Consider the following 11,720-nt stretch of genomic DNA (forward strand, 5'->3'; position numbering starts at 1 on the left):
GGGAGTAGGTCTGACAACAGGGCGTATCTACACGGCTTCTCCCAGGTCTGGAACTTTGACCAAGCCTTATTTCCAAGCCAGGTTTGCCACCTACCCAAACAGACCTGTCAGAAAACCCCATCGACTGTGACACCAAAGGGATTGGGGAGATTAAACGTTTGCAAAAACAAGGATGAAGAACTCCCCGTGAGCTGCATTTCTGACCCATCACGGCACGCTCGGGGGGGAAAGTTCAAATTAGTCACGGAGAAAGATTCCTGGCTCCATGTGCGTGCTGGGGTGGGGTCATCTGTTTAGGCTGCCGGCAGACGTAATCAGCCTGTCTCGGGCTGAGGCAGGAGTTTTTCACTTTAAGTTGATCTTGGCAATTGAAGGAAAAGAGAGAAAAAAAAAACAGGAAAGAAGCACAGGGAAGGCTCAGTCTCTGCCTCTCAGGTCTGAGCATGCACAGGGAGGTCCTACAGGCAGGCGGACTCCTTGTCACGGAAGCTAAAGGTAACTCACCAGGTTGCAGAATAGACCCAATGTACAGAGCAGGATCATCAAGGCCCAGGGGCCTTTAAGACAGACAATAAAATGATAGTGGAACCTAGCACTCTTCACTCGCGTCTCCGGCACTTCCTCATGGATTGGTGAGAACGCCATTTTAGCTGGAGAAATGGAGGCAGACAGAGCCAAAGCAGTTACCCACAGTCACCTGGTTAGGCCATGGCAGAGCCAGGAATGGCATCAGATTGTCAGGGTCCAAGCCACCATCCACACTGTACTCTTTGGGCAGTTTTTGGTTCCAGGTGCCCCAAGCCACTACAAGAGAGGCAGATCTGAAACCGCCCCACCTCCCGGGTGGTTTGGGCCCAGGCTCTAGTGAAAGCCACACGGAATTCTGTGATTATGACCCCAAAACAAGGCAGATCTGAGCCCACATTTTCAGCTCTTGGATGCACACGAGCCCAACAGAACCTGGGTGCGATGCTGGCCAGTCAGGATTGGGGCAGCCCTCACTCCAAGGAACAATGGAGCAGAGACAGGCTGTACTTCACTCCCAGGCCTTCTGCGCACAGAGGGTTCTCTGCAAACTCTTCGCAAGAACACACCAGTTGTTACTTAATGTTCTTCATGTCACGCATCCTCCTATCAGGAAGGAGGGCCCTGAATCAGCCACTCGGACATCTCCGCTGGCTTAGAGCCCATCTCTCTTGAAGGTCCTGCAGAATCCAGTAAGAGAGCATGACGCATGTCCCGGGTAGGAGGCAAATTCTCCACCTCCTGCCTCTGGGATTCTAGCTGGTATTGGACATTGTGCACCAGAGGTTCCATCCCCAGCCCAAGCCATTTCAGCGCCTTGTGTCTCAATAGCCCTCGCCATCAAATGCAGGTTAACTATACTGACCCCCTTTATCTGGTACTTGGCCCTTCCCATCCTTGGCTTGCCACACATTATTGCTGCACGTTCTGTGCTGCCTGCCTACACACCCCACTATGTGCACATGCACCAAATGCTACTGTAAGTCACCCTCCCAAGGGGCCTGTAGATGGGGGAACACGACGGTACGGGAAACCACCCGGGGATCCTTTGAAGCCGCAGGTCACCTCCTAGAGGTGGGCTCCTTAGGGCTGGTTTCAGTACACAGGCTCCCCATTCAGACCAACTCATGCACTCCACCCCTCCCGCACAGCACGTGTACTTCAGGGCAGGACGGGACCAGGGCTTCCATCCTGCTGCTTAGACACCAGTGGGCAAATCTTCCCACAGAGCGAGAGGGGTGAACCCAGGCATCAGCAGGGTCTTTTAGGGATGAGAGAAGGCTCTCCAGGCTGGCCTCAGCTCCGGGATGTTCATTATTGGGAGCTACCATGCCGCCTGCCACCTCCCCTCACTGGGGGCCAGGGGAGAGATTGGACAGGTTCCTCCTCCCCATACAGCACCCACCCCAAGCTTCCCCAGCTCTTTCGGGCCCTGCCAGTCTGAATGGGTCAAGGTCCCTCGGGAGTGAGCAGGGTCCTGTAGGCTAATCCCTCCACCCCAGCAGTTTCGGCACCAGACACCTGCTCTCTGTTTGATGTGCTCCTGCCTGTCCTCGAGCCAGGGAGCCTCAGAGTCACTCAGTGACATGGCTTGAGCCAACAGGGCAGCAGGTACCCAGCCCTCTTGGGAGCATGGACTGGAACAGACGTGCTCTGGGCTGCCCTCTGGATGCCAGCTCAACGGGCTGCAAGAGGAGCCAAGTCACATACCAATAGCTTCTTACCCCGCCCCGCGCCCTGCACCTTTCTGTGGGAGCCAGGCTATTAGATTCTACCCTGCAACCGCTCACAGCACAAGCTCCAGGTCCCAAAGGCCGGGCTCTCCCCCTCCCAGGGGATGGAAGCCTTGACTCCACCTCTAGCCTGGGAGTAGCCAAGAAACCTCACAGAAGATGGAACCCAGGGCGACCCTTGGGGGGACAGGGATTTGGAATTATTTCCCTCTGGAAATGCAGACAGCAGGATCAGGAGAGTTTGGGGCAGAGAAAGGCCTGTATTTCCACATTCAGGACTCATCCCGGAGAAGGTTCTAGGCAAACCCACCCCTACAACTTACTCCTTTTGCCTGGCAGCAGCTGCCTTTGTTGGGGCTAACTGGACACCCACCAAATGCCAGGGCAGAGAGGGATGGTGGGAAGTGCAGAGCCAAGTCTGAAGGGTGCCATCAGATTCCCCAGCATGCAGCCGCTCTGCCTAGGAAGCGCTAATATGGAGCATCACTAGCAACCCGAGCAGAAAGAGATCCTTATATATCACCCAACACAGGCCTTGGAAATGTCGCTGGGAGAGCCACTGGCTGCTGCCGATAATGGACACACTGAATAAAAGCTGAAGCCATAAGCCACCCCACACAGAGTCCTAATGCTTTGGGGGTCTAATAGGATCCAGTCAGACTTAGTTTCCACCCCAAATATGCATTGTCCTGACATCCAGCAGCATTTTGGGTGCTTAGTGCTATCAATGCCATGAACTTGGCCTGCCTGGCATCAGTGCAGCCTCCCTCAAGGCCAGGAACAGCCCAAAGCAAAGTTATGTGCTGACCCCCTCCTAGCGTCAATAAGCTCGTATCTTCCCCCACTTGAAGTAACTCGGGCGGCTGCTCGCCTCTTGCCCACACCCCAGCTTTGCTTTCCTGTGGAGACCAGGATTCACAAGCAGCCTACACTGCAAGTTTGGTGAATCTCAACTTAGCAGCAAATGCGGCCCCACAGCACAAAAAGCCATCACCACAGGAGAGACCAAGAGCAGACCAACCAGGTAGCTCTGACCAGGCGTGTGGGGCTCCTAGGACAGGAACGGCAGGTAGCTCCGCGGGTGCAGGTCAGGATTGAGAGCCAGTGGCAGAGGTGACATGACATGAAGTTCTCATAGCACCTTTCTGCTGTGGGTATCGGTGGCACTGACCCACTGCTACCGTGACCCCTGAACAAAAGGGCTTCCTCTCCAAAACTGGTTTATTTCTGTGCAGTCACCCAGGGAGACAGGAGCGGTTCATAGCTCCCAGGAGGAAGAAGGGGCTAGATTAAATCTGTCCTCGGCCCAAAGCTGCCCTGACACAGCCCAACACTCCACCCCGGGCACCTGCCCCTGATTCCCACCTGTACTCACCTTCGTGAGCCTTTCGGAGTGCCACGGTGGGGAATTAACCACTCCCCCTCCATCCCTTCCAGCAGCAATGAGAGCTGAAACAGCCCCTCGATGCTTCCATCTAAAGGCCTGTTTTACCTGGTTGACAACCGCAACAGAGGAGAGGGCACCAGTGGCCTTTAACAGCCCCTTCTACTCACCTCCCTCAGCCTGTCAGTCCAGAGGAAATGGGCAGAAAAGGTTTGTTAGATCATCTAGTCCACACCAAGTCCAGGCTTTGCCCTGTAGCGCACTGCAGGGCTCTGGCCACTCTTGTTCCAAATGTCCCAAGAGATGGAGCGTCCAAAAACTCCCCTGAGCATCCAACAGATCTCACCAGGGCCCTGCTGAGAGAGGAGGATCACCTCTCTGGAGGTCAGACAACAGCTATGGTGCAATGACAGACATGCACATGGCCAATGAAGGCAGCTAACCAGTTCATGAATGCAAGGAGGCGGATTTTCCAAAAGCAGGGGTTTGTACAAAGAAACCATTCAGCTACTTTGCACACACTCATCTGGCAACTGTACATGCAAATGGATGGTTGTGCATCTAAGCAGTCTCACAGGACAGACAAAACACACGGACCTTTCTGTTGCAGCTAAGGGGGTGAAACACTGCAGGATGCAGGGGAAGCGTGCAGGGCTGCAGCCCACACTACGTTTGGTCATGGGGTGAGAAGAGAATTTCACTCTCCAGAGAACTCAAGCGGGACAAGAAGGTAGGACATACTTCAGGCAGAAGAACAACTGAAGAATGAATCCTGACCTTGTCCCTGGACCCAACAGCAGGGGAAATGCAGACTGCAACCAACAAAGCATTTTATTCCTAACTTTGACTCTGCCAGTCATCTGTATTTCCGCAACAGGCCTTCCCCACGCTCCCAAAAATGCCCACGAAGCCCTCCATCCTTCTTTGCTAGGCAACTAGCTTATAATCGTGCATGATTTTGTTTGGCATGTTGACGTGGAGCATGCATTTCTGGGACCTTTTGCTTTGTGTCTGTGGGGCAAGGATGGTAGAAGGAAAGTCTTTAAAAAAGTTAAAAGAAATTACATCTTTTTCCCTAAACGCCTCTCCCCCTGCCCCCAACCAAGCAGAGCTAGCTCCATTGTACCACTCCCTCTAGCCCCCAAAAGAGAATCCTACAGACCTCAGTTCCTTCCCACTGCAGCAGCTGATGGAGGCGGGTTTGACATTTTCAGAGACTCTTCCCCTGTTTGGTCCTAATAATTAGTCAATTACAGCTGGATTTTTGCAGCATGATGCAGCTAGTCAGGGAGTCAAGAATGTGAGCAAGTGAGCAGGAGCTGTTTTCCAGGGCTAAAGCTTTTCAGGAAAGATTAGATCTTCCCAAGAAGAAAAAAAAAAGGGAAAACAGAGAGGAAACTAGATAATGGTGCACCTATCAGTCAGCCTCACTGCTCCTCTGGGTGGGTAAAGGAAGAAGGACACAACGCGCTACCTAGCATCCAGTGAGCAAGAAGGCTGCCTTGATCCAGTGCCAGATGGTTAGATCAGTGCAGTATAAACAGCATGGAAGGCTCTCCTTTCTGTTCTCATTACTTTTGTGAACAGTCTCATTTTGCCACTAGTCTGTATCCTGCATGGGAAACCATGGCCAGGACTTGAGAGGATTCCCAACAAACAGCCACTGGTGGCCAGAAGAAAACTACCCAGAGCTGAGCAGCGAAAACAGCTTCTTGCACAAGTGACTGTTAGAGACAAAAAACTCTGGTCTCAGAGGAAGACTGGCCAAGCCAGTCTGGAGCAACAAGACTAGGGTCTCATCCGACTTACAGCCCATGCTGTTCTGCATTACTGCAATGCCCAGTGCATGCAGATCTCCAAATTGGGTTTATTCACCCATCCTCCCTGAGAACAAGCACACAGGGCCACTTTCTACCAAACCAGATTACAAGTGTTTTTCCCGTTGAGTGGGGCTCGGCACGTAAATCTCCTAGGAGATCCCTGACAAATTCCTTAAGCTGCGCTTTCACTAAAGCAAAATTGAGCCCTTTATGGTGTGACAAAGTCTTCAAATAGGAAGAGATCCCTACACTTGTCAGCCATGGCCTGATTCTGTACTCCTACTACTGGTAAAACTCCCAGTGACTTCAATGGAAGCAAAGTTAAGCCAAATCCCACCCTAAATTTCCCTTGTATCTCCCCACTCACTGTACGCCCAAAGTCACCAGCACCACCGCGAGGTCTCAGCTTCTCCGTTTTCCTGCCCCAACACTGGCTACCCTTATAAACTTGCCAGACCACAACCCCATTTACTGACGTTATTTTTTATTATTAAAGCCAAGAGCTAAAGGTACCCACCACTTTGAACATTCTTCTTTGCAAGCGCGAGGGAGGTAAGAAAGTTACCAACAGTCTAAGGAGTCACAGGGTTAACAGATAGAAACAACCTGGGCAAAAGCACAATGAAAGACTGCGCGTGAACAAGATTTGCACCCCTTCCCAACATTCCAGAAATCATCTGAGCGGAGGCAGTTCGTGGAGAGTAAATGGGCAGAGGGGCACACAGATGGCAAACCCACATGTCTACTATCATCCAAAACATTAAGATGAAGGCAATAATGCCCAGAGGAACACAGAGATTCAAATAAAACCAAGTCAGTTTCTAGTTAATTTCATTTTCAGGAGCAGGTTTCCTTCTTCCTAGAGACCAAAGGATATGCACTTAAGATACAGCCCAGTCCTAGACTGCAACAGATCTCTTCGTGCAACTAAGGGCAATGTGAATAAAGCTTCGCAGGATGGGACCAGTAAACGGATCATTTCTTGTGCCATGTTGCAAAATCTGGATTTCTACTAGAGCAGAGGAATGTTTTCTCCTTGCAAAGAGTTGTTAGAATTAATTTTAATTATCACGGGAACATTTATCTTTCCTGGCCTAGAGTTTTAAAAAGCTTGTCTACAAAACCTGATCTGAAGGGTAAATCTGTCCTGACACCGTCCCATTAATATTTTAAGTGATAAGGATGGTTTTAACTGCATGTGGCAGAAAGAATGGCAGTTCTGAAAAGCTGATGTCCTCTATATAAACACAGAACACCAGCAACATCCTTGCTCTGGGTGCAAAGGTCTTTTCAGGACAGGGACTTCCCAACCCATTCAACCCTTGGCCTCTCTGCTGCCTAGAATGGGGCACCTACTGCCAACTGCAAAGGAAGTTGGCACAATGGACTATTTAAGTAGCTTTGTGGGCCAGCCCCCTGTGAACTTCTTCCGGTCCTAAAATACCGCAGATGCTCTCTTCTGGATGGACAGCAGTTGCCATGTGACATCTCTGTCAGGGGCAACTACTCACTTGTATCTTTAAATCAAACGGGTCAGATTCTGCTCTCAGTTACACTGATGGAAATATGGAGTAACACCACTGGCCCCGACAGCATCACTCCCGAGTCACACCACCGCAGCAGAGAAGACACCAGCACCGTTAGCAGCACGAGGAGAAGAAGCGGAACTCGGCTTTCCTCCATTCTGAGGCACGCCATTAACGGGCAATGACGCAGAAGGAACCATCAATGTCTAGACAGGCTACAGCCCAAACAGTGACCTCAGTAAATCCACCCGCCTCTTGCTTCCCCCCCAACTACACCACATGTGCCAGGGAAAGCGGGAGAACAGCTTGTATCTAAGCCCTTTGACATGACCTGGCGTGGGAGCTTTGACACTTTACAGACTCAAACTACCAGGTTTTATTCGAGGGGGGAGCAGCCAATGAAGTCAGCCTGGCGGCTCACAGGCTTAAAAGTTAGGCACCTGCTTAAGTGCTTTGCCGGACTAGTGTCTAAAAGAGCCCTTGAGATAGGAAAGCCACCTCATCCACAACGACTGCAAACTAACAAGGAGTCCATTGCATACGTCGATACAGATCTAGAAGAGGCTGTGCGGAGATCCTGTGCATTCAATGAGCACGACAAGAAGTGAAGCCACCGTCAATTGTAACAGCTCACTCTCAACTAACACAGAGTCACACAGAAAAACAACTCGTGAACCTGAGAGTAGAACTCCAAGGATTAACGGTTTAGCATTTGCGCCAGGCTTTGAACCTGGAAGTGTTAAGTACGATTATGAGTAAAGGACTCTGAGTGTGTTAGTTTGGATGTTTGTTTGATTTAACTATGATACTGAGAAGTATCAACTCCTGTTGTAGCACTGAGCAGGATATGGGCCACACTGTGCCAAGTGCTAGCCAAATACATAGGAGGAGACAGGCCCCGTCCCAAAGAGCTTACAATCTCAGATGACACATGACATGCAGAGGATGGAGGAGATGGATACAGTCGAGCGCATACAGTTTTATATAAAATCAGAAACGTGAGCATTTCAGTGCCAAGTATCCTCATCTTCCCCTCAAGCCAAGCAGCAAAAGGTCAGATTGGATGACTCAAAAGGACTTTTCTAGCCTGGCTATCTATAGGCCCATTGGTATGATGGCAACAGCTTTGTCCCTGTACAATATGGGGAAAGCATGGGTTCCATTCTGCAGTGTAAATGGGACCTGCCAAGGCAGCAGTACCATAAGCATGATTAAGTCTCATTCCAACCACTGTTTAGGATTCTGGGACACCCCAAACAACCATCCAACAGGACTGCAAAAAAACCTAACCACAGAGGCCAGATGAAAAAGCTATTCATGTTTACATCTTGGTGTTACCCATACACACGCCCTTAGCTGTTTTTTCAAGAGCAAAGCCTCCTGGTCAGATGAGTTTCTCTTTAACGTTAAGAACTAGCCAACATATGGCCAGAATGCATGGACACGGAACTTCCTTACAGCAACCTTCCTTCACTACACCAAGCTGTCTGTGCTAATGTATCCACTGAATGAGATTCTTCAGTTTGGGGGAGTGGAGGTGGGGACATGTAAGATCACAGAAACTGAGGCCATCATTAAGTAAAATACTTTAAAGAAGGGTGTATCTCGTACACACACACACCTTCCCTTATCTTTAAAGTGGAGTTATTTCTCCCTTGCTGAGAATGAGATCTCATAGCTATACTTAGTATAAACTAATTTACTCCACAGGGTGACCAGACAGCAAATGCGAAAAATCGGGATGGGGTGGCGGGGTAATAGGAGCCTATATAAGAAAAAGACCCAAAAATAGAGACTGTCCCTATAAAATCAGGACACCCTACTCCACAAGGGGGTGGGGGGGGGGAATCATCCACTCCCCTCCCAAACCTCCTGAAAGTATTTGGGCAATCCATACTGTACCCACTTTTCCAGAAGGAGCCCCCGAATCCCACATCCCACTCCACACACAAAAGTCAGGACACCCACAATAAAGTCAAATCCAGGGCGCAGGCAGGGCCCCTGGACAACCTTCCAATGGACATTGAAATTCACCCAAGGCGGGGGAGGGAGGGAGTGGAGGAGACTGAATAGCAACAAAGCAAAAGAGGGCTTGTGTGAGGCGGGTTAAAGTCAAGCTCTCCACGTAGATAGTAGCCTGGCTGGACAACACGCATACACACACACAGTTTTCTCGAAAGTAACAAAGCCATCAGGCATTTCTGAGTCACAAATCCCCATGAATCACATTGCTAAGCTGTGGAAACAGAGAAGAGCTGGGGGGGGGGGGGCAAACTTTAGGATATTTCCCTTTGCTCAAGCACTGTCTGTCAATTACACCCCCCCACACACTATAGACACACACTCGTTTTCCTAGTTACGTTTTTTCCATATTAGCCTTCAGATTTCATTATCTCGGCCAGCAATATGTCTGATCTCATTTCCATAATAGGATTGCAAGCCTAGATGTCAGAACTAGTGCAGTGGGAGGGGAAAATGGGAGAATGCTGCTAGATTATCACCGCTCCTATTCCTCCCCACCCCCCAGCCCCGCGAAAACACACACACACACCCCATTCAGGGCGGATCAACGGCGCTGGGTGCATACTTTTAAGACGCGTTTTCTACTAACTCCAAGCGATCGTGCGGGAATATGCAGATGAAAGGCATGCAAGGAAAGAAACCTCCTAGAAAACTGAAATGTAAAACTTCCAGAGCAGACAGGCGTGCAGCACGGACCCCGCCCATCAGTTTACAAAGGTTTTACTGAAGGAAAGCAGCTCTCCCAGGCGCCTGGAGTGACTTTGATTTGGTAGAACTTGCCTTTGAAACCTCTGTGTATTACATTTTAAGATTCCTTCCTTTCAGGGAACCCCTCCAGCTATGCAAAGAAAAAGCCATGCCCTACTTTACAAGAAAGGCTTTAAAATCCAAATTATTTTCCCCTGCGATCTTCAATTTTTCCTTTTAAAACTTCAAATCGTTCTCTCCCAACACACACACACCCCCCATCCCAAGTTCTCGCCTTTCAGTATTTCCCACTCGGGTCTAAATAAAACGAGAGCGGTTTAAAGCAATCACAAAACAAATAATCGCGTATGTGTAACGGGACCTAATGTAGCCATGAAAGTGGGGGAATATTTTTAAAAATCCCATTTCCTCTCATTTAAAGCGGCACCGATTAAGTCCACGTGAAAGCCGGACTGGCCCACTTAAGATACATTGTTGACCCAAGTGCAGTTATGAAAACAGTTCACTTGAAAACCCAAGGTGAATTTAGAGGGGGAGGGGTGGAATAAAACCGGAAGGAGACTCACCTGGTTTAAATCTTCATCATTGAGCAAATGGGATTCCCGAGGTTTAAAGCAATTTTGACATTTGCTTTTATTAAAAATGTTGGCTTGAAATTTCCTGCAGGGGTTCTCTTTAGCAGACATGGTTTTGTGGCCCTGCAACCCCAAGCAGTTGTCCCCACTTTTGTTTAGTAGCGAAACAAAACTAGATCCCAGGCTTCTGGTCTCTGACGGGCGGGTGGGCGGCGGGGAGGGGCGGTAATTGACAATCCCTCCAAGGCGAGTTGTGCGGCGATATTCTCAACCCGCTTCCAGGATCACGAGCCCCCGGAGCGAAGGGTCAGCGTCGCCTGGACCTCAGCTGGTCACATCCCAATGTCCAGAGGCAGGGAGCGGGGGAGGGACGGTGTAGAAGGCGCACACACAAGCCGGGCTGGGGCGCAAAGCAACTGCCCCCTCCCTCAAAAAAAAATAATAATAAAAACCAAGCCCGAGAGTTCTTCACCCGCTCGCCGCTTCTCCCCATGCAAGGGGAGCAAATCCAGCAGTCGGGGCAGGATTGACTCGCTGGAGGTGGAAATCCCAGATGATCACTGATTCCCCTCCAAAGAGCGGCGGGGGGGGGGGGGGTCAAAAGCAAGAAAAACAGCTCAGTTCCCTTCCCCCCACACACGCATAAGTGAAGGCACAATTGCAGGCAGGCTCAGGGGGAGCTGGCTGCCCGCACGGGTTGGCTCCTTAGAGGGAGGGGGCGATTTTCCATGCATAATCATCCAGATTTAAAAACCGCCTCGGCGTGTGGGAATCCGGGAAAGCGAAGCAGCAGCAAAAAATAATCAATGCAACTTCCTCTCTCTTCCCCCCCCCTCCCCCCGACAGCAGCACAAGTGGGGAGAGGGACTGCCCAGGAGATCCTCAAATAAGGCACAAATCCCATCTGCTGCCAAGGGGTCTTCTTGCAACACCGACCCCGCCGCCGCCGCCTCCTCCCGGCCTCAGTCCGCCCATGGATGCATGCTCCGAAGGAAACGCCTCTTTCTCCCCCCTCTAATGATGATTATTGTTTATTGCATTCGCTGGGGGCCAGGCAGCCGGGCCCCCCCCCTGCACGCACGCACCCACCCACCGCCGCTCCCTGCGCCCAGTGCAAGAGGCAAATGGTTGCACGCGCACACACACAAAAACCCACCCACCCCAAACCCCCTCGCGCTCCCAGGGTCCGGGCTGGGAAGAGGGGAAAGGGGAGGGGGCTGCTCCAGGATCGGATGGACATTGCTCCCTAGCCAATAGCAGGCTCTCTTAGCTGCTAACAAAAGAAACCTCTGGCCAATCAGAGGCAGGGAAAAAGAGGGTGGGCACTTGTGGGGCGAGCGGAAGGGGGTGGGGAGCAGGGCGTCTAGGCTTGGTGGACGCGTGCAGCCAACGGGGAGCCCTGACAGCTGGCGCTGCGGGACTCTGCT

The 11,720-nt window shown here is 50.9% G+C and overlaps 1 protein-coding gene across 9 annotated transcripts in view; it reads right to left on the reverse strand.

Annotated features, from left to right (window-relative positions):
• MPRIP (myosin phosphatase Rho interacting protein) overlaps positions 1–11,416 on the reverse strand; it is a 170,790-nt gene extending 159,374 nt beyond the window's left edge. For 4 of the 9 annotated variants that reach the window (XM_048866052.2, XM_048866051.2, XM_048866053.2 and 1 more), the window contains exon 1: positions 10,285–11,416. In XM_048866052.2, the coding sequence (XP_048722009.1) occupies positions 10,285–10,404 (120 nt within the window). In that variant the 5' untranslated portion in view covers positions 10,405–11,416. The remainder of the gene's footprint in view (positions 1–10,284) is intronic. The other 5 variants (XM_048866057.2, XM_048866056.2, XM_048866061.2 and 2 more) reach the window with 3 other exon arrangements.
• Positions 11,417–11,720: the final 304 nt, after the last annotated feature.

Source organism: Caretta caretta, chromosome 10 (genome assembly GCF_965140235.1).
Source record: "Caretta caretta isolate rCarCar2 chromosome 10, rCarCar1.hap1, whole genome shotgun sequence".
NCBI lineage: Eukaryota > Metazoa > Chordata > Testudines > Cheloniidae > Caretta > Caretta caretta.